This window comes from Oncorhynchus gorbuscha, linkage group LG18 (genome assembly GCF_021184085.1).
Source record: "Oncorhynchus gorbuscha isolate QuinsamMale2020 ecotype Even-year linkage group LG18, OgorEven_v1.0, whole genome shotgun sequence".
In the NCBI taxonomy this organism is placed as follows: Eukaryota; Metazoa; Chordata; class Actinopteri; order Salmoniformes; family Salmonidae; genus Oncorhynchus; species Oncorhynchus gorbuscha.
The window spans coordinates 56,591,069-56,612,577 of NC_060190.1; the positions used below are offsets into that span (position 1 = coordinate 56,591,069).

At 42.5% G+C, this 21,509-nt stretch overlaps 1 protein-coding gene across 1 annotated transcript in view; it reads right to left on the bottom strand.

Moving 5' to 3' along the window:
* The window catches only part of LOC124003536 (prickle-like protein 2), a 75,133-nt gene that overhangs the window by 12,474 nt on the left and 41,150 nt on the right, over positions 1-21,509 (bottom strand). Inside the window, 1 exon segment of the mRNA XM_046311867.1 lies at positions 3,492-3,675. Within this exon segment, the coding sequence (XP_046167823.1) occupies positions 3,492-3,675 (184 nt within the window).

The window sequence follows — 21,509 nt, forward strand, 5'->3', positions numbered from 1 at the left end:
CACGAAGACCAAGCCCTGATAAATCACTTAACACACAGACACACACCCACGAAGACCAAGCCCTGATAAATCACTTAACACACAGACACACACCCACGAAGATCAAGCCCTGATAAATCACTTAACACACAGACACACACCCACGAAGACCAAGCCCTGATAAATCACTTAACACACAGACACACACCCACGAAGACCAAGCCCTGATAAATCACTTAACACACAGACACACACCCACGAAGACCAAGCCCTGATAAATCACTGAACACACAGACACACACACCCACGAAGACCAAGCCCTGATAAATCACTGAACACACAGACACACACACCCACGGAGACCAAGCCCTGATAAATCACTTAACACACAGACACACACCCACGAAGACCAAGCCCTGATAAATCACTTAACACACAGACACACACACCCACGAAGACAAAGCCCTGATAAATCACTTAACACACAGACACACCCACGAAGACCAAGCCCTGATACATCACTTAACACACAGACACACACCCACGAAGACCAAGCCCTGATACATCACTTAACACACAGACACACACCCACGAAGACCAAGCCCTGATAAATCACTTAACACACAGACACACACCCACGAAGACCAAGCCCTGATAAATCACTTAACACACAGATACATCACTTAACACACAGACACACACCCACGAAGACCAAGCCCTGATACATCACTTAACACACAGACACACACCCACGAAGACCAAGCCCTGATAAATCACTTAACACACAGACACACACCCACGAAGACCAAGCCCTGATAAATCACTGAACACACAGACACACACCCACGAAGACCAAGCCCTGATACATCACTTAACACACAGACACACACCCACGAAGACCAAGCCCTGATAAATCACTTAACACACAGACACACACCCACGAAGACCAAGCCCTGATAAATCACTGAACACACAGACACACACACCCACGGAGACCAAGCCCTGATAAATCACTTAACACACAGACACACCCACGAAGACCAAGCCCTGATAAATCACTTAACACACAGACACACACACCCACGGAGACCAAGCCCTGATAAATCCCTGAACACACGTCCAACAACAACCACTGGCCTATACACTTGAGACCCAACACACACACACTGTGGTAGAGATGTGTGGAGCAGGACACACATCCACACTCCCCAAAGCCAGTTAGGATGAGCAGATTAGGATAATAATAGTAATCAGGGGCATGGAAACTAAATGTAGTAAGATTCAATCTGCTTTCTAATGTATTACTTTTAAAGGGTAAATCAAATGGCAGAGTTTGGGGGTTTATTTTGGAAACCAACAGAACAGAGTCCTTCCCCCCACACTTGTTTTTCATCGCTGTTCACTGGCAAGACTGGCAGCGTTTAGGACACAATCAAAGTCCAGTCCTGAAACATGCAACAGTGAGTGTTTATTGGACATACCATACTTTAACAAAACACCATTGCAACAGCTCATCACGCATGAAGGAAGGACAGGTAAGGAACAAGAAGGCCCGCACACACTGTTAAATCGCAACTTTATTGACAACAATATGATCCGAAACGGATCTTCGTCAGGTCAAGACGGAAGGACTGCCATTCCAAAGTACAATGAATGGTAACAGGCTGCCATTTCCTTCAACGTGAGTGTAGACATTGTCTTTACAGCTACAAAAACAATGAAACAGTCAAAGCTTTTTGGTTTAATTTCCTCTTGGATGAGCAGGCAGATTCTTCCTCGTCTCTTGTGACACAAGGTAAAAGCAACGGGAGACAGACTGAGTGCCCTGCCTTTCCAACAGCAGAGAGACATCAGTAACGGCTGCTTAGTAACATATTTGGCCTGAACTTCCCTGTATCCTGGCAATGTCCTGACATTTTATTAGCTCTGACATCAAGGGAGAGAGTGTCTATTGGCTGGACCTTCCTGAGGCCAGAACCAATAACTTCTCAGCACAGTCAATAATGGCAGTCTTATAAAAATAAGAACTTGTAGTTGAAATGCAGCCGAGAATCCTTCAGTTTCACATTACCAATAGAATTTAGCTACATACATGCATCCAGGCGTTCATATCATTGCAGAGCAAGGGGAAAACATGTTTAGCTATCCCCGGAAACACTGTTTGGTGGAATGGCTCCCACTATCTTTGTGGAAAATATGTTACAGAATGGTGACTTGACACCAGTTGAGACTAAATAGGATGCTCCTCTTCCTGACAGAGCAGGGTCCCTGAGGAGAAACCTAAACCAGGAGCTCAGATTCTACAGATTAACTGGTATTTATATATATATTCTCTCTCTCTCGCATCCCCCCCCTCTCTCTCTCTCTCTCTCAGCCTACTGTCCCTCTTCACAGCCTCTCTCTCTCTCAGCCTACTGTCCCTCTTCACAGCCTCTCTCTCTCTCAGCCTACTGTCCCTCTTCACAGCCTCTCTCTCTCTCAGCCTACTGTCCCTCTTCACAGCCTCTCTCTCTCTCAGCCTACTGTCCCTCTTCACAGTCAGTCAGTCTCTCTCTCTCTCTCGCTCTCTCTCTCTCCACTCTTTCTCTCTCACATTCCCCTCTCTCTCTTTCACTTTCGCACCCCCTCTCTCTCGCACCCCCCTCTCTCTCACACACCCCCCTCTCTCTCGCATCCCCCCTCTCTCTCTCTCTCTCTCTTTCTTCTCTCTCTTCTCTCTCTTCTCTCTACGTTGAAAACACATTTCTATGACTCGACTGACTTGAATGTCAGGTTGGGAAAAGCTCAACTGTATACCTGGATACTCAATGTGCATATGTAACCAACAGTAAATCCTGCAAAATATAGCCTTTTCCCTCAATGCAAAGCCACTCCTATAACTGCAACACGCCCAGTCTTATTGCCCTACTGCTTCAGAAATCGATCAGTCAGTCTATCCTTGCCGGCTCCATTTTGGCAGGCTGGTGTTACGCTGCTTTTAAAGGGGGGCTTAATTGACTGGAGGTCACATGTGACTCTTGGGGATGAAAAATGGCGGTGCTCAGCCTTCAGCGACTGAAATGGGGGACTAGTTAACAGAATATTGACCACCCGATTGCACAAGCAATAAGGCTTCCTTTCAGTTCATCAAGAAAATGAAACTCACATCTATAAAAAGGTTTTATTGTCCAATAACAAGCACACACACACGCACACCTTCGGTACACAAGAGCCTTGTAAAGATGTTTTTTTTGGATGCTCACAGGGCATGTAATATATTTATGCATATCCCAGCTTAACAGAGTCAACAATGGGCTTGTGAAATCACGAGTAAACAGTTTGCAAGCAGAATTAATGAGATATTCACTCAACCACTGGCATCATATAATCCGTGTAAACCTATCAGCTTACTTGAACACCACACACGCAATATAAGATGGCAAGTAGAACTGTAATCCAACACAGAGGAGATGGAATAGTGAAAGCAAACCATACTCCTTTTTGAGTCCCCGGTGTGTGTGTGTCTATCATACCTGTTCAGGTTTGAGCCCCGGGGGCACCCAGGCATACTCCTCCAGCGCGCAGCCTGAGTCGTCGTCTGAGGTGGAGTTCCTCTGGAAGTCGTACATCAGCTTAGTGATGGTCTTCTCCATCTCCAGAGGCATGGCCGTCACCACATGCTCCTCACGGTGGCACTTACAGTGGACACAGATGTTCCTACAGGACACAGGGACAAAGCAGAAGTCAGTTATCAAAGCTTACAGTGGACACAGATCTTTCTACAGGACACTGGGACAGCGAGCTGAGGTCAGTGATAAGATACCAAAGCTAACATTGAGTGGACATGTCTTTTCTTCAGGAAGAATAGAAAAGTGAGAAATTGTTATCCATAGTCCAAGCTTAGTGATATAAAACACTGTCAGCAACCAACCAGGACTTGTGCCTTGTACGTATGGCAAAATGTGGGTTGAGTTCAGACCTCTCTCGATGTCCATCTTTGTTTTGAGGGGTTTCCATTGCAAAGCAACAAAGCATGTGAAATCTAATCTCCATGGCAACAAAGCATGTGAAATCTAATCTCCATGGCAATGAAGCATGTGAACTCCACACAGTTCAAGGGCCAGGGTTCACATGTTTTACAGAGAGAGCAGGATCTCAGAGACATTCTAGCTCCCACAATCCTCTAGGTAACACCAGTGAGGACATAACGACAAACAGGTTAGGGAAATGATTCGCCGAGCTACTGACAGTGATGGAAAGCAGTACTGTAAATACACATTTCTCCTCCTGTCTTTACAAGGTTAGCTTCAAGTGGTTTCAGATGCTCAAACAGGATAAAAATCTGTTCTCATTAATCAAGAACCATGCAACAGATTAACACACCCACACAAGGTATCCGTTTGTTCGCATACAGAACAAGGATTGCAAATTTAGGTATAATACATGTGACTAGAGCCTTTTTTCACCCTCACCCTTTAAAACAGAATAAACTAACGTTGTGAACTAGGCCACACACACACACACACACACACACACACACACACACACACACACACACACACACACACACACACACACACACACACACACACACACACACACACACACACACACACACACACTGAAACTCTGTCCAGGCAGCAGACCCTGTAACCATTGGACACAGAGGGAGGCCCGCGGGTCGTATCCACTGACTTCTACTGCCCCTCAGGTAGCCAATCAAAAACAAATCAAAAGTTTATTGGTCACGCACACAGTTTAGCAGATGTTAAAGCGTGTGCAGGGAAATGCTTTTGTTACCAGCGCCTAACAATGCAGTAAAATGTCAAATAATTACACAAATAATCACACACACAAAAGAAAATTAAGAATTATTTTTTATCACGAAATGTCATAACTAATCCAATTAACAAGCCAAAGAGCACTGTAAAAGTAATCCAAATGCAGTCTATACATATATACACCAGATGAACCTACACAAGATATACTAAGAATGTCATGTACAGAAGTAGATATATTAAAGTGAGCTATGTCAAGAATCCAGTATATAAATAAATATGTGGTGTGTATAAACGGTGTAACTAAAATAGCAGAAATATTAGAACGAGTAATGTCAAGAATTATTTCGACATACTTAAATACACAGTACAAAACACCATGGCAAAATGGATGGAATTGCAGGAAATTAGCTTCCAGAACAGAGTCTGGAATGTAAATGTGTGTAAATGGTGTATAGCAGTGGCGGTCAGTGCCGTTTAAGATGAGGGAGGCCGATTTTTTTAAATGAACATGGCCTTTTTTCTACTAGAGCATATTGGATGACTGTCATTCATAGTTCATTCACCCTGCTCAATGTAACATTGAAAGGTTTAAGATACAACATGATACTAAACATTTTCCTATACTCATCATAATGTTGCTATTGCTAATCTAGGGTGTAATTAGTCCAACAGTTGCAATTGAGAGTTTCTATTGGACATATTCAGGTAAGTTTATCCCCTTCCTTCCGTTTAAGAATAGTTTTTCTACAAAATCGGCGGAAGGAATACATCCTTGATCACCACAAACACAGTTCCTTTTCATAGCAGCCACATACAAACAGCACAATCATTTGCTTGTTGTAGAATTCCTTCTCGGACCTTCTCATCCTCTCACCTTTTCCCTTTGCTTGCGTACTTCAGTGCACAATACAACAGCTGTCTGTGACGAAGCAACAAAAAAAAACAAGCCAAACCTTCATACCATAACCGCTATCATCGTTGTAACTAGAGGTCGACCGATTATGATTTTTCAATGCCGATACCGATTATTGGAGGACCAGAAAAAGCCGATATCGATTAAACCGGAGGATTTATATATATATATATTTGTAATAATGACAATTACAATATTGAATGAACATTTATTTTAACTTAATATAATACATAAATAAAATCTATTTGGTCTCAAATAAATATTGAAACATGTTTCATTTGGTTTAAATAATTCAAAAACACAGTGTTGGAGAAGAAATTAAATGTGCAATATGTGCCATGTAAAAAGCTAATGTTTAAGTTCCTTGCTCAGAACATACAGTTGAAGTCAGAAGTTTACATTCACTTAGGTTGGAGTCATTAAAACTCGTTTTTCAACCAGTCCACAAATGTATTTTTAACAAACTATAGTTTTGGCAAGTCGGTTAGGAAATAGACTTTGTGCATGACACAAGTCATTTTACAACAATTGTTTACAGACAGATTATTTCACTATCACAATTCCATTGGGTCAGAAATGTACATACACTAAGTTGACTGTGCCTTTAAACAGCGTGGAAAATTCCACAAAATTATGCCATGGCTTTAGAAGCTTCTGATAGGCTAATTGACATAATTTGAGTCATTTGGAGGTGTACCTGTGGATGTATTTCAAGGCCTACCTTCAAACTCAGTGCCTCTGCTTGACATCATGGGAAAATCAAAAGAAATAAGAACAAGACCTCAGAAAAAAGTCTGGTTCATCCTTGGGAGAAATTTCCAAACGCCTGAAGGTACCACGTTCATCTGTACAAACAATAGTACGCCAGTATAAACACCACGGGACCAGCCGTCAGAATGTGTCTCCTTCCTGAGCAGTATGTCTCCTAGAGATTCATGTACTTAGGTGCAAAAAGTACAAATCAATCCCAGAACAACAGCAAAGGACCTTGTGAATATGCTGGAGGAAACAGGTACAAAAGTATCTATATCCAAAGTAAAAACAAGTCAAATATGGACATAACCTGAAAAGCCACTCAGCAAGGAAGAAGCCACTGCTCCAAAACCGCCATAAAAAAAAGCCAGACTACGGTTTGCAACTGCACATGGGGACAAAGATCAAACTTTTAGGAGAAATGTCCTCTGGTCTGATGAAAAACAAATATAATTGTTTGACCATAATGACCATCGTTATGGTTGGAGGAAAAAGTGGGAGACTTGCAAGCCGAAGAACACCATCACAACCGTGAAGCACGGGGGTGGCAGCATCATGTTGTGGGAGTGCTTTGCTGCAGGAGGGACTGGTGCACTTCACAAAATAGACGGCATCATGAGGATGGAAAATTGGGGATATATTAAAGCAACATTACAAGACAGGATATCGGTCAGGAAGTTAAAGCTTGGTCGCAAATGGGTCTTCCAAATCGGCAATGACCCCAAGCATACTTCCAAAGTTGTGGCAAAATGGCTTAAGGACAACAAATTCAAGGTTTTGGAGTGGCCATTACAAAGCCCTGACCTCCATCCTATAGAAAATGTGTGGGCAGAATTGAAAAAGCATATGCAAGCAATGAGGCCTACAAACCAGACTCAGTTACACCAGCTCTGTCAGGAGGAATGGGCCAAAATTCATCCAACTTATTGTGGGAAGCTTGTGCTACCCAAAACGTTTGACCCAAGTTAAACAATTTAAAAGGCGATGCTACCAAATAATAATTGAGTGCATGTAAATCTCTCTCTCTCGCTCTCAGTTCATATTACAAGAGCTCTGATGGGTTGGAGGAAATCCTCCAGAAGTTGTCATGACTCCTGTGTAAGTCTATGGGTGGGGTCAAGAACTGTGAGCTTCCTAGGTTTTGTATTGAAGTCAATGTATCCAGAGGAGAACGGAAGCTAGCTGTCCTCCGGCTACACCATGGTTCTACCCCAGAGAGCGCTGTTGAGGCTACTGTAGACTTTCATTGCAAAACAGTGTGTTCTAATCAATGATTTGGCAACATGTGAATATATTTAGTATAGTTTTTTCAAAAAAATTACAACTTCGGTGCACTATTTTAATATTTATGAAATTCAATGAAGAGGATGGTCCTCTCCTACCTCCTCTGAGGAGCCTCCACTGGTGTATAGCGACAGTATGTGAATAGAAAAGGTGTACAGCAGTAGTTACAGCCTTCAAAAAGTATTCAAATCCTTTGACTTATTCCACATTTTGTTGTGTTACAGCCTGAATTCAAAATAGATTCAAAAACATGAAGTTCTCACCCATCTACAGATAATAACCGGTAATGACAAAGTGGAAACATTTGTAGAAATTTGTGGAAACATATTTCAAATTAAATACAGGAATACCTCATTTACATAAGTATTCAGACCCCTGAGTCAATACTTTGTAGAAACACCTTTGGCAGTGATTACAGCTGTGATACATTCTGGGTAAGTCTCTAAGAATTTTCCACACCTAGATTGTGCAACTTTTTCCTATTTTTCTTTTCAAATTCTTCAAGCGCTGTCAAACGAGTTCCTGATCAATTGCTAGACAACCATTTTCAGATCTTCCATAGATTTTCAAGTAGATTTAATTAAGAACTAACTCAGCCACTAAGGAACATTCACTGTCTATTTGGTAAGCAACTCCAGTGTAGATTTGGCTTTGTGTTTTAGGTTATTGTCCTGTTGAAAGGTGAATTCATCTCCCAGTGTCTGGTGGAAAGCAGACAACCAGGTTATCCTCTAGGATTTTGCCTGTGCTTAGCGCCATTCCGTTTATTTTTTAAGTCGATTACAAGCATACCCCTAACATGATGCAGCCATCACTATGCTTGGAAATATGGAGAGTGGTCCTCAGTAATGTGCTGTATTGGAATTGCCACAAACATAACACTTTGTATTCAGGACAAAAAAACGTATTGCTTTGTCACATTCTTTGCAGTATTACTTTAGTTCTTTATTGCAAACAGGATGTATGTTTTGGAATATTTTTTATTCTGTAAATGCTTTCTTCCATTCACTCTGTCATTTAGGTTAGTTTTGTGGAGTAACTACAATGTTGTTGATCCATCCTCAGTTTTCTCCTATCACAGCCATTAAACTCTGACTGTTTTAAAGTCACCATTGGCCTAACGGTGAAATCCCTGAGAGGTGTCCTTCCTCTCCGTCAACTGAGTTAGGAAGGATTGCTGTATCTTTGTAGTGACATACAACATTAATCCAAAGTATAATTAATAACTTCATCATGCTAAAAGGGATATTCAATGTCAGATGTTTACTTGTACCCATCTACCAATAGGTGCCCATTTGAAAGGCATTGGGAAATCTTCCTGGTCTTTGTGGTTGAATCTGTGTTCATTCTTGACTGAGGGACCTTACAGATAATTGTGTGCGGGGTACAGAGAAAGGGTAGTAATTGAAAAAATCATATATTAAACATTATTATTGCACACAGAGTGGGTCCATGCAACTTATGTGACTTGTTAAGCACATATTTAGGATTGCCATAAAAGGGGTTGATTACTTACTGACTCAAGACATTTCAGCTTTTAATTTGTAATTAATTTGTGAATTACCCTTTGACATTATGGGGTATTGTGTGTAGGCCATTGACACAAAATCTAAATCTAATACATTTTAAATTCAGGCAGTAACACAAAATGTGGAGAAAGTCAAGGGGTGTGAATCCTTTCTGAAGGCAATACAGTATATACTAGAATACAATATATACATATAAAGTGGGTAAAACAGTATGTAAACATTATTAAAGTGACCAGTGTCCAATGACTATGTACATAGGGCAGCAGTCTTTAAGGTGCAGAGTAGAGTACCGGATGGTATCCGGCTAGTGACATGTCTAAGGTTCAGGGCAGGGTACTCCATCCCATTACACAGACAGATGCCCGGTGGGCAGCACAGGATAAGGAACAGGGGCTTAGACTTCTTTGACGGAAAGATAGAGACAGAGACTCTTACATGCAAACCTCACCGGCCGCGTGCGCGAGCGTTGCAAAATCCATTTACACACGTTATTCAGTCCTTTCTCCCACACCGCTTGCGCACGTGAACGAGTGTCTGTGTAGCCAGGCCCTAAAATAGAACTTGATTATGCAAGTCCCCTCATTATTGGATATCAGGAAGGTACAAACCCACATGGATGCTTGAAAGACAAACGAGGAGAGCAACAGCTAGCTGACTAAATATCCATGGATGTTTCATGTGTGTTTCGACCTGCCCCCAAATTAACATAATATACAGTGCTTGACCTGGACTGAAATAGGGACTGGTATTCATTATGGGTGCCAGTATTGTTTACATGTAGGTGCATGAGCTCCACAATACATTTGAGCTAATGTTCTATAAAAGGAATAGGAGCTTAAGCAGTAGCAATTTGAGGTGCCGGTACTCAGCTCCAGTGAGCACCTGTCCAAGTCAAGCACTGGTTAAATAAACTAGTGATGCATGGCTGGGGACCACTACATACATCTCTGCTTCTTCACTACCCTTGGGCAAGGGCAATCTACCTGATCTCCTGGAGGTGATTGGCTTCAGAGCAGTGTGCATGAATATTAAATCAACATATGAATGAATACTGAAATGCCAAGACATCTCATCTATGAATATTGATGGGAGTGGTAGGTAGTACATGGAGTCAGGCCTCGGTTTTCAGACTAAGTCATCAGCTCTCTGACAACCAGCCCGTCCATACAGGAGAGGGAGAATTAAACAGCCCATCCTAGCAGTGGGACACCTAGCCTGGGGCTACAGAGTCCTCTCATTACAATACAGCAGTTCTCCATCATTACTAATGGATGTGGGATTAGAGACACATGTACGTACGTACACACACTGTACAAAAAATCTAGTTGTTTCAACTAATTATTATTAAATTGACTGATTCCAGTCTTTTTAGTTTCCTCAACTTTTTGATCAAAGTGTTTATTTTTTATTTTGATTGAATATTAAAACATGCAATCTACTTGCAGTGAACATTTATATTACATTCAGTCATCATACAGACTCCCATCCAGAGCGACCCACAGAAGCAACCAGGGTCAACGCCCTGCCCAAGGGCGCATTTAAAGATCTCCCACAAGGTCAAAACATGGACCCGAACCAGCCACCTATCCGCCACATAAATCATAACAGCAAGGACCAGCTGAATACGTTTGAGTGCATGTATGGCACTATTTACAAAGTAAATCTCAGTTCTGTTATAACTATTTTATTTATCATAGTGATAAACATTAACACAGAGTAATATGCCCCACTAACATTAGACAACTATACAGAAAACCTTTAAATTGCTGAAATAAGACAATCAAATCAATAGTCAGATTAACTGATAATTGACACAGACATGGTGGCAAAGCAGGAAGATCCCAGGTGAGGACTTGTTGAATAGTAATTACTGTATACATGCACAATGTAATCATGTTGGTCAATTATGTAAGTTTAAAACATTGTATGTCAAAGCACCGTGTGTAACTAGTTCCACAGCCATTTTTTATGAAGATACCAAAATAATAATATCTAGTTGAATGAACATATGAGTCAAGTTGAGCAAACACGTCATTTTAAGTTTTAAGTTAATTTGTGCCGAAGTTCTCTCAAGTTGGAGTTTGCAGTATGCACATATATGCACACACACCAACATACTAAATGTATGTTAGAACACGGAGAGATGATTCAGAGGTACAAAAAATGACAAATAAAATAGAAAAACCCCATTACACACACATCTCCAACTCCTTTTCATGCAAGAGGCTCATTCTGCCTTTGGGTGGAGAACAGGCTTGGAGATAGGGGTTTAAATATAGCCTGGAGGAGTACATTGGGCATGGGGTAGAGTGTTTCACACTGCATTCCCGGAGTGTCTCCGTTTTAAAATGATACAGACAGAGGCCTTATAAACACCAACCCAATTGTTCTCATCGTCTTTGAACTGGACATGGGAGCACGAGAGTTGGAGTCCCATGGGACCCGTGAGCCTGTCTCTCTCCAAATGTATAGGGCCATCATCCAGTGATTCACCTCCCAAACATCTGATCTCCCTGCATCAGGATTGGCAGAGATATGCCCAGATTTACAACAAGGTGCACATCACTGGGATTTCTATCCTGAAACAATACCCCATGTTACACTTGTCATCTACATGACTTCAATACAAGTCAAGTATATAACCAAGGCCTTCTAAAAAAACTCCACAAAGGTAAGAAAATGAAATAAATGAAGTAGACTGTCTTTTCCTCTCCTGGGGCAGATAAAGCCTTCCATGGTCAGAGCAGACCACCGCAGGAAGCTTCTAATGACTGGAAGGTATCTGAGTGGACAGTAATCGCTGAGACTGTGATGTAAGCAGACAATCAGTCACCACCACAGTGTTAATCATTGCATTGCTCCTCTACATCACCCTGGCAACAGCCAAGTTAAACAGCTACACTCTGACACACTGCACAGTCAGTCAGTAGACACACCCAACCCATAAAGACCCTGTCCACTGGTGAAGCTAACGCCCAAGAAATGACTGACCCACACACAGACAAGTTCTTACTAGACTAGAGATACTTATTGTTTTGTTTTCAGTATTATTCACCACTGTGGAACTCTTAATAACCACCCATGGACTGGTTGGTACAAATCCTCTTCTTTCAACCTACTGGTACAAATCCTCTGCCAAGTCAGGGACATCTCAAGAGGTTGGGTTGAGTGGTGGTGCCATTCATTTAACAAACCCAATATTAACAGTTTCATTGGCCATAGGGCAAGGTGTCATCCAGGCTCTTAAACACCTCCTCTAAAGTGTTCAACACATCCACAACCCTTGCCTTCGAGAAAAACAGCCATGGAGCTGAGTGGGCTTGATGTGGTATCCGAAAGGAACCCCATTCCCGACTAATTCCAGAGCAGCTCCCAGAACCACTGCTGTGTTTCTGTGTCATCATTCCAGACAGCATGTTTAAATGGCAGCTCAGAGGAACAGCTGCTGTGTTTCTGTGTCATCATACCAGACAGCATGTTTAAATGGCAGCTCAGAGGAACAGCTGCTGTGTTTCTGTGTCATCATACCAGACAGCATGTTTAAATGGCAGCTCAGAGGAACAGCTGCTGTGTTTCTGTGTCATCATACCAGACAGCATGTTTAAATGGCAGCTCAGAGGAACAGCTGCTGTGTTTCTGTGTCATCATTCCAGACAGCATGTTTAAATGGCAGCTCAGAGGAACAGCTGCTGTGTTTCTGTGTCATCATACCAGACAGCATGTTTAAATGGCAGCTCAGAGGAACAGCTGCTGTGTTTCTGTGTCATCATTCCAGACAGCATGTTTAAATGGCAGCTCAGAGGAACAGCTGCTGTGTTTCTGTGTCATCATACCAGACAGCATGTTTAAATGGCAGCTCAGAGGAACAGCTGCTGTGTTTCTGTGTCATCATTCCAGACAGCATGTTTAAATGGCAGCTCAGAGGAACAGCTGCTGTGTTTCTGTGTCATCATACCAGACAGCATGTTTAAATGGCAGCTCAGAAGAGAGGAGAAGGAGAAAAAATGTTCAGAGGAACAGCTGGAGGCAGGCAGCAGCCAAATTTCTATTATTTCTGCTTCTTTTGTTTTCTCTGGACAGGCAGGGAGGACAGATTATTTCTCTATTTTTTAAATGCATTTTGTTCTGAGATCAGATGGGCATTTCCTTTCAGTGTATTTAGTCTTAAATTGTCCTAATTTGGTAATTTATTGAAGCAGACATGTTCATCTTTAATCGGTGTTAAACTGGATTGCACTACATACCAAAGAGGAATCAAACAAAAAAAGGTGTTTATTAGTAGCTAATTACTGGCGACTCAATCCAATATATTCAATCTAATGGAGATTAGGCCTGCACCCACCTGCCGCAATAAATAATAATCCATTATTCTTGTCCAACACACACACACTCCATAAAATATACATTGACTGAACACTATCAAAGAATGTTCGTGGCCTCCGGGGTGGCGCAGTGGTTAAGGGCCCTGTACTGCAGCAGCAGCTGTGCAATTGGCCTAGCGTCGTCCGGGTTAGGGAGGGCTTGGTCGGTAGGGATGTCCATGTCTCATCGCGCACCAGCGACTCCTGTGGCGGGCCGGGCGCAGTGCGCGCTAACCAAGGTTGCCAGGTACATGGTGTTTCCGGGTTGGATGTGCGCTGTGTTAAGAAGCAGTGCGGCTGGTTGGGTTATGTATCGGAGGACGCATGACTTTCAACCTTCGTCTCTCCCTAGCCCGTAGTGGGGAATTGTAGCGATGAGACACGATAGTAGCTACTACAACAATTGGACACCACAAAATTGAGGAGAAAAAGGGGTAAAAATTAAAATAAATTTAAAAAAAGACGTAATCTCACTACACCTTTATAGAATTTGTAAAGGTTTAGTGTCAGAAGTGCAGGAAGTGAGAGAGGACTATATATTTATGTAACATTAACTGAGGATGGCAGCTTTATACCAGATGACCATGTTACTTATTCATAAATGTTACTTGTTCGGTAACTGCTACTGGGACAGATGCATGGTATGTCACATGTGGGCAGGTTTTCAGGCTCCTGAGACCTCAGTCCTTATACGGAACTGTAGCTATGCTGTTCTCATGCGATATTATCAAGCTGTCATTGGGGAACCCATCTGTGCAAACTATCTGCAAGTTTGAAATGCTGACAAACACAACTAGTCTAAACATGTCTTAAAACAGTGGACCAGATTAAACAATCTCATGGTGTTGAAAGGGGATGGTCAAAAACCAACTGACATTATTTTGCACATCAAGACTGATAAAATGGTTGGTTGCCTATGAGCCGAGGCTACCTGTAGTCTAAATGTCTGTTTCAGAGCAATGCAGCCTGATATCTCCATTACCACTGGACTCTCGGGCCAGCTGCTGGAGTGTCCCATTATTCATTATTCCACAAAATCCGTTCATATGCTAATCCAAAATGACCTATCCTGACTCAATCAATCCCGCGGCCGGCCACGTCCAGACCATAGAGGCAACACAACAAAGACTAATCCCACTGAAAAAAAAACTGGTTAGCTTGACCGCCGCGCCACGAAGAGTAGAAAGAGAAAATGGATAACAACACATCCATTACGGAGGATAGTCTATGAGTCAGTAAGGTGAAAATGACTGAGACCGTCAGTGCAACTATTGCGTACGAGCAAAAAAAATGTAACGTTCAAATAAAAAAATATATATTACAGAATAATCAGTGTAATTGCTTAGTAGTTGCAATGTAAATATGATTGCATTAGTTCTAAATCATGAATAGGCCTACCTAGTCGTTAAAATACATTTCACCTCATACCTCATTGATGTTGATATGATTTAGTTTAAATCGAGCACACCACGAATGAGCCACAGACTACATTGTAGCACACATCTTGCAGTCAGGAAATATCAAACCCCTTCTAAACACGACCTTTCAACCGCAGTAAAAGTTAACTCAAACTGGAAATGCTGATTAAACTTGGCCACAGTTTAAAACCTGAAATAGATACTGTCTTGAAGTTCCGGACACAACAGAGCGCAAAGATAGTCTTGTCAGCTGTGTAAATAACAGATTGATACAAAATAACGGAGCCACAAACGGTAAAATGTAGTCAATGCTTACCTTATCACCAAGTAGGTGTGAGGGAGAGCATGGCTATGCACCCGGTGATAATAGCTTTCAACCACACTTTCCTCATTGCAAGCCTTTTCATAGTCTACTATTCCTGCGACACAATTTTACGAATCCGGCACTCTCACTCTCTGGTCAGTGCGAAGGCGCAATCTGTTCCTCTAGGCTCTGTCCTCTTCGCTCTGTGAGCCTTTTTGTCAAGCTGTTCTGCAAACACATTCACCAAGCGCAAGGATTGGTAAAGCGACACAAAACCCAATAAGCGGTTAAACACAAATACCCCTACATTTAGTCCACCTACATTGAGATAATGCAATAGCCTTAACTTTGTAGATTACGTTTCGAACGAATCCAAAACAATAATTTACGGAGGCAGCAACAGAAAGCTAGAAAGTTGAAAAACGATCCACAGGGACTCCTTTACCGTATGCGCTTAGTTAAGGAGCGCTGAGCAGGGGACTTGCTCACCCCGAGTGACTGGCTGAATAACGGAGTAGCCTGTCCTTGCCAGGACCACCACACCCCCACCCCTCCCGAATGCTAATGACCATCCGTGATGTCAGCAAGTCACCATCCCAACACTGGTATAATTAGCGGCGTGAATGACTGGTTTTTTGGAGTTATTTGCATGCAAATTAAACAATTTCACTGAATCAACTGCCCCAGGGCAGCCAGCTAGAGAGCGAGAAAGGGAATAGAAGGACCATGCGGTATTGGAGGGATTGCCAAAGACTCCAGCCACCGTAGTCATGAGACTGTTCTCTCTGCTACTGCACGGCAAGCGGTACCGGAGCGCCAAGTCTAGGTCCAAAAGCCTTCTTAACAGCTTCTACCCCAAAACCATAAGACTCATGAACAGCTAATGAAATGGCTACACCAAACTCTTTGCATTGCCTGCCCCCCCCCGTATCCATTTAACATTACATTACATTTAAGTCATTTAACAGACGCTCTTATCCAGAGCGACTTACAAATTGGTGCATTCACCTTATGACATCCAGTGGAACAGTCACTTTACAATAGTGAAAGTGACTGTTCCCCTGTATGTAGCCTCTCTACTGTTATCTTCTTGTTGCTCATCAATTTTTTGTTCATTTCTATTTTCTTATTTTTTTCTTATTTTTTTAAACTTCAGTTTATTTTAGTAAATACTTTCTTTACACTTACTCTTCTTAAAACTGCATTGTTGGTTATAAGGTAAGGGCTTGTAAGTAAGCATTTCACTATACCTGTTGTATTCGGTGCATGTGACAAACATTGATTTGGAAACAAAATGCATAACAATTACCAAAATAATGGAGGAGAATGGAGAAGGGTTATAGATAGCCTATAGGTTACAGAACACTGGTGTGGAATAGAGTAAGGTAACCAAACGTTTTTTGTATTTTATTAGGATCCCCATTAGCTTTTGCAAAAGCAGAAGCTACTCTTCCCCCTGCCCTTATTTCCCAATACACTGTAGCCGAAGAGGTCCTATAATATACTGCTTAGTTAGTTATCAAATGTTTATCAACAGATTTAGAAGAAATACATTGTTACAAGGTCTCTCAAATAGCTTCCCGAGCATTGGACTAGTAACTGAAATGTTGCAAGTTCAAATCACCGAGCTGACAAGATACAAATCTGTCATTCTGCCCCTGAACAAGGCAGTTAACCCACTGTTCCTAGGCTGTCATTGAAGATAAGAATTGACTGACTTGTTAAAAAGGTCCAATAAATAATAAAAAAACAGAAGTGAACAATAGCGTTCACCTTTCAGCTCTTCCACAACAGTGAGTATGAGGGGATGGAGACAGGCAAGACAGTTATTGAACACTAGGCAATTGAAACATAGTTTAGAGACAAAACAATTCATATTGACCTTGTACTTCCTTCATAAAACAACTTCCAAATGTAGAAACAATGACATACAGTATAAGCAGTTGTAAGAACTATACACTGGGTGATAGGGGTCTGTCGGCTTGGGACCAAAATAAATAGTTACACTTTTGGAATGAAATCAGTGTGTCAAGTTGCAAACCAAAATATTCATTTGACTAACTCTCTAACTTTTGTATAATTTCAGCCAGTAGTTTTGAAAGTGGTGCTCACGAGCCAAAAGTGGTACCCGTTTTTTTGTGTACTTGTGTATCCAATTGTGTACTACGTCATCCATTTAGTGTGATATGTTCTGAGTTTTGCCATTTATATTATATCATACACATTTAGCAATTTGTGTGATATGTTCCAAATCCAATTCCTGCAATATGTTTCAAATTGGTTGGGCTTTAGATCCCGGAGTGCATTTAAAAAAATACATTTTTTAAATAAGACCGCCTTTTTCTACCCAATTTCATGGTATCCAATTGTTAGTAATTACTATCTTGTCTCATCGCTACAACTCCCGTACGGGCTCAGGAGAGATGAAGGTCGAAAGCCATGCGTCCTCCGAAACACAACCCAACCAAGCCGCACTGCTTCTTAACACAGCGCCATCCAACCCGGAAGCCAGCCACACCAATGTGTCGGAGGAAACACCGTGCACCTGGCGACCTTGGTTACTGTGCACTGTGCCCGGCCTGCCACAGGAGTCGCTGGTGCGCGATGAGACAAGGATATCCCTACCGGCCAAACCCTCCCTGACCCGGACGATGCTAGGCCAATTGTGCATCGCCCCACGAACCTCTCGGTCGCGGCCGGCTGCGACAGAGCCTGGGCGCAAACCCAGAGTCTCTGGTGGCACAGCTGGCGCTGCGATGCAGTGCCCTAGACCACTGCGCCACCCGGGAGGCCGCCCGGAGTGCATCTTTAACTATGGAAAGTCAATCAACATGAATTCTTCCATTTGGGATGTGATTTGGTATTGATCGGTTTACTTGTGGACTCAACCTGCAATTAAAAGGGACTAAATAAACAGGCTGATTGTTCTCTACTAGATTCATTATATCTGGGCTATTTTGGTTAGTCGTAATTTACAAACACTTGCATGGCTATAAGCCTGTAATGCTATCTGAGCTCCTTTCCAGAATCAGTGTTAGGAGTGTTTAACAATGTCTGACTGCTGCTGCTAATTTGCTTATTTGTCTTGCATTGAATGTGGTTGATTTCAAAGGGGAAACGGTGCAATGAGGGAGAGTTTGTAATTAAATCAAGATGTGTTTATTCTTCCTCAAAAGCCTCTGCACTGCTTTAGCCAAGAGCCAAAAAGTAAAGTAAAAAAACAAAACACTTTGAAACAGTGGTTGAACGCTGTATAAACAGTTTGTGAAGCTGGTAAAACCAGCCGGTGGCTCTGAATGACCTCCACAGTTTGAGGAAGACGCAGTCTTCTTTCCGTTCTCCTTTACCTCCTTGAGTCAGCCTACAGCTTTTGCTCCCAATGCTGTGTCTGGCTTGGATTCCATCTTCACACGTGGCAGACCGCCTCTCCCTGGCCTGCACGTCTTTTAGCCCCACACACAAGAGTATCAATTGCCCCTTATCCTGAACCTAAGGCCTTTCCACAGGATTTTATGAGGAACTGTAAGTGACAGCGTCCCCACTCCTCATAGCCACAGAGCGGATCAGCTGGTCTGGGGACCGTTGCTAACCTCATATGGGCTCTGCACTTTCCCAATAAACTTATCCAGGGCCTGTAACTGCTTTAATGCTCTAATAAAAATGTAGAGGCCAGCTTGGGAAACATGCCACAGATAACATTTACTTTACTGTAGGCATGCAGTGCCTCTGCATGGTCATTTTAGTCGAGGAGTACAAGTTTACTCCCTTCAAAAGCATGTAGGAGCATATCAGTGCTTTTGTCCCTATCAAAGCACAAGATGAACGATAGCGCATACTTACTGGCCCGAGGGATGAACAAGCCATGTCAAATATGTTTTATAGTTGCACTTCCTGAGAGGATCTTATCATACACCGATATTATATAAACCTTACCAAGGAACAAACTAAAGCAACAACAAAAAAATTATCTGTCACTATAACAAAGAGCAATGGCTCCAATGGCCCGAGTTGACCCACAATTTCATGTAACACCACCCCCTTCTCTCCTTTCATGTGGGAAATGCTGATGATGACTATCACTGAGTCAACACCAAGGCAGCTGAATCTCACCCCAACAGCTGATCACTAAGGAGAGAGGAGAGATAGAGAAAAGAGATTGAGAGAGCAAGAGAAAATAGAGGGAGAGAGAGAGCAACAGAGAGAGCAAGCGAGAGAGAGAGAAAGAAATAACACTCCTTTTCTGGTGTGTATAGATATCTACATTCTGGTGTGTAGTGACTGGGCTGGGCTTGCATCAAAGCAGTTGGGACCAACAAGCAAGTTAGATTGATCCAACTTCCTTTCCCACAGACTAGACATATTTCCAGCCTCTGATAGGGATTTAGGGGGTTGGAGTAATTCCCCAAATCTCTGCTACCGCTTTTAGAAGTCTCTTCCAGCGCGTTTACCCATGTACTCTATCCTTAGATTAGAGGGTCTGAGGCTGTGGATGGATACAAAGCTCACGAGCACTTCTACAATAGTGTTCACAGCAGATAAGTGACTATTACACACTCCATGTTGAATGTTAAATGGATTAATTCCACACGGTTTGAGCAGCATAATTGTATTTTTATAGGGGAGAGAAAAGTTTAGCCAGTTTGTTGAAATTATAATTTGCCTGGGGGTTCGTGAACAGGGAGAGAGTGTGTTGTCCTGCTCCAACTCCATTCATGGAGGGGCCACTGGAGTGATCTTGAGGAGAGGCTCCTGATGGGTAGGCTATTTCTGCCCCTGCTGGCCCACTTAAAACAAGAGGTCTTCAGCATGGAGAAACGTGTAGCTAGGGCCCCATCCATCTCAAGCCACAGGAAGCCTGGCTTTCAGGGGCTGTGGAGCACGTTCCTCTGTCCACAGTACCCTACTCTACCTCTGTCTCTCTGAGTTTTCCCAGTCCTACATGCGGATTCTGATTAAAAACATAACTGGGTCACACTTTCCTCTGGTTGAAAAAGGGGTGGGACGTAGTAAAGGTATGCGTAGATGCACAGGGAAATGTCGACTCATAAACATGAAAAATGTAGAAAGAAATGGTTTTACATCAACGTGAAATAGGAAAATTAAAGTGAACCACCTGCTGTCTAAACCTCCCACACCAAACATACAAGGGCAGTTTCATGACTAAGCTCCCATTCATCCACCAGTGGGAGGAATAATCCATAGTCATGTCGGCCATGTGGGTGTCAGTACCTCAATGGGTGATCACTCCCATTCAGTCAGACTGCAGGGTTCTGGAACACCATACATCTCTCCTCCTTGGAGCTCTGCAGCCCTCTCCTTTCTCCCTGCAGTCGCCATGCGGAGAGGAGTGACCAGATGTTCATTAATAAAGGATATGATCACCCTCATTAGGGTGACCACAGCAGTGCAACAACCCAGCAGCTTGATACATTATTGCCTCATTCTGTTTGAGAACGTCACACCACACAATACCAATACTAAAGCCTCAGGCACACTCTACAACACCACAGACAGGTATGCAGAACAACAGTACATGCTGATAATGCATACTACTTGAAGAGAGAAATAGAAGATGCAAAATTGAACACAATATGTGGTCTAGGACAAAGACGTAGACTTGTTTTCATGTTGAACATCAATAGAGAGTAAAAATCCTCAGGTCGGTCGGCCCAGTGATTTAAACACAGCCGTGTGATTATCTTCTTCTATTTAAGCCAATCACTTAGGTAGTGCTCCAATTTCTCCAGAGGCTCCTGTAACGGTTTAAACTTGAGCCATCCAAACTTTTAGTTAAATAAACCCTTGCTCGAGTATGCCATGTTTAAATATTTAGTTTGAGAAAGACTGGCTGGAAGGAGAGAAGGATCAGTCAAACAGTGGTGGGTCTGATTGAGCGGTTCTGTCTGTCCATTCTAGTCCAGGACCAGGAGGGAGTACAGTGCTCTGCTTATGTCCACTTACAGCTCCGTTTGATTTGCAATTTGTTATCAACACAATTCAAGGCCATGGCAGAACATTCCTCAGACAACTGTCTAGAGGACACTTTTCCTCCTAGTTGTTGCACGAATAAGAACATGTAGTAGACTAAAAATTTTTTATTTTTATTTTACCTTTATTTAACCAGGCAAGTCAGTTAAGAACAAATTGTTATTTTCAATGACGGCCTAGGAACAGTGGGGTTAACTGCCTGTTCAGGGGCAGAACGACA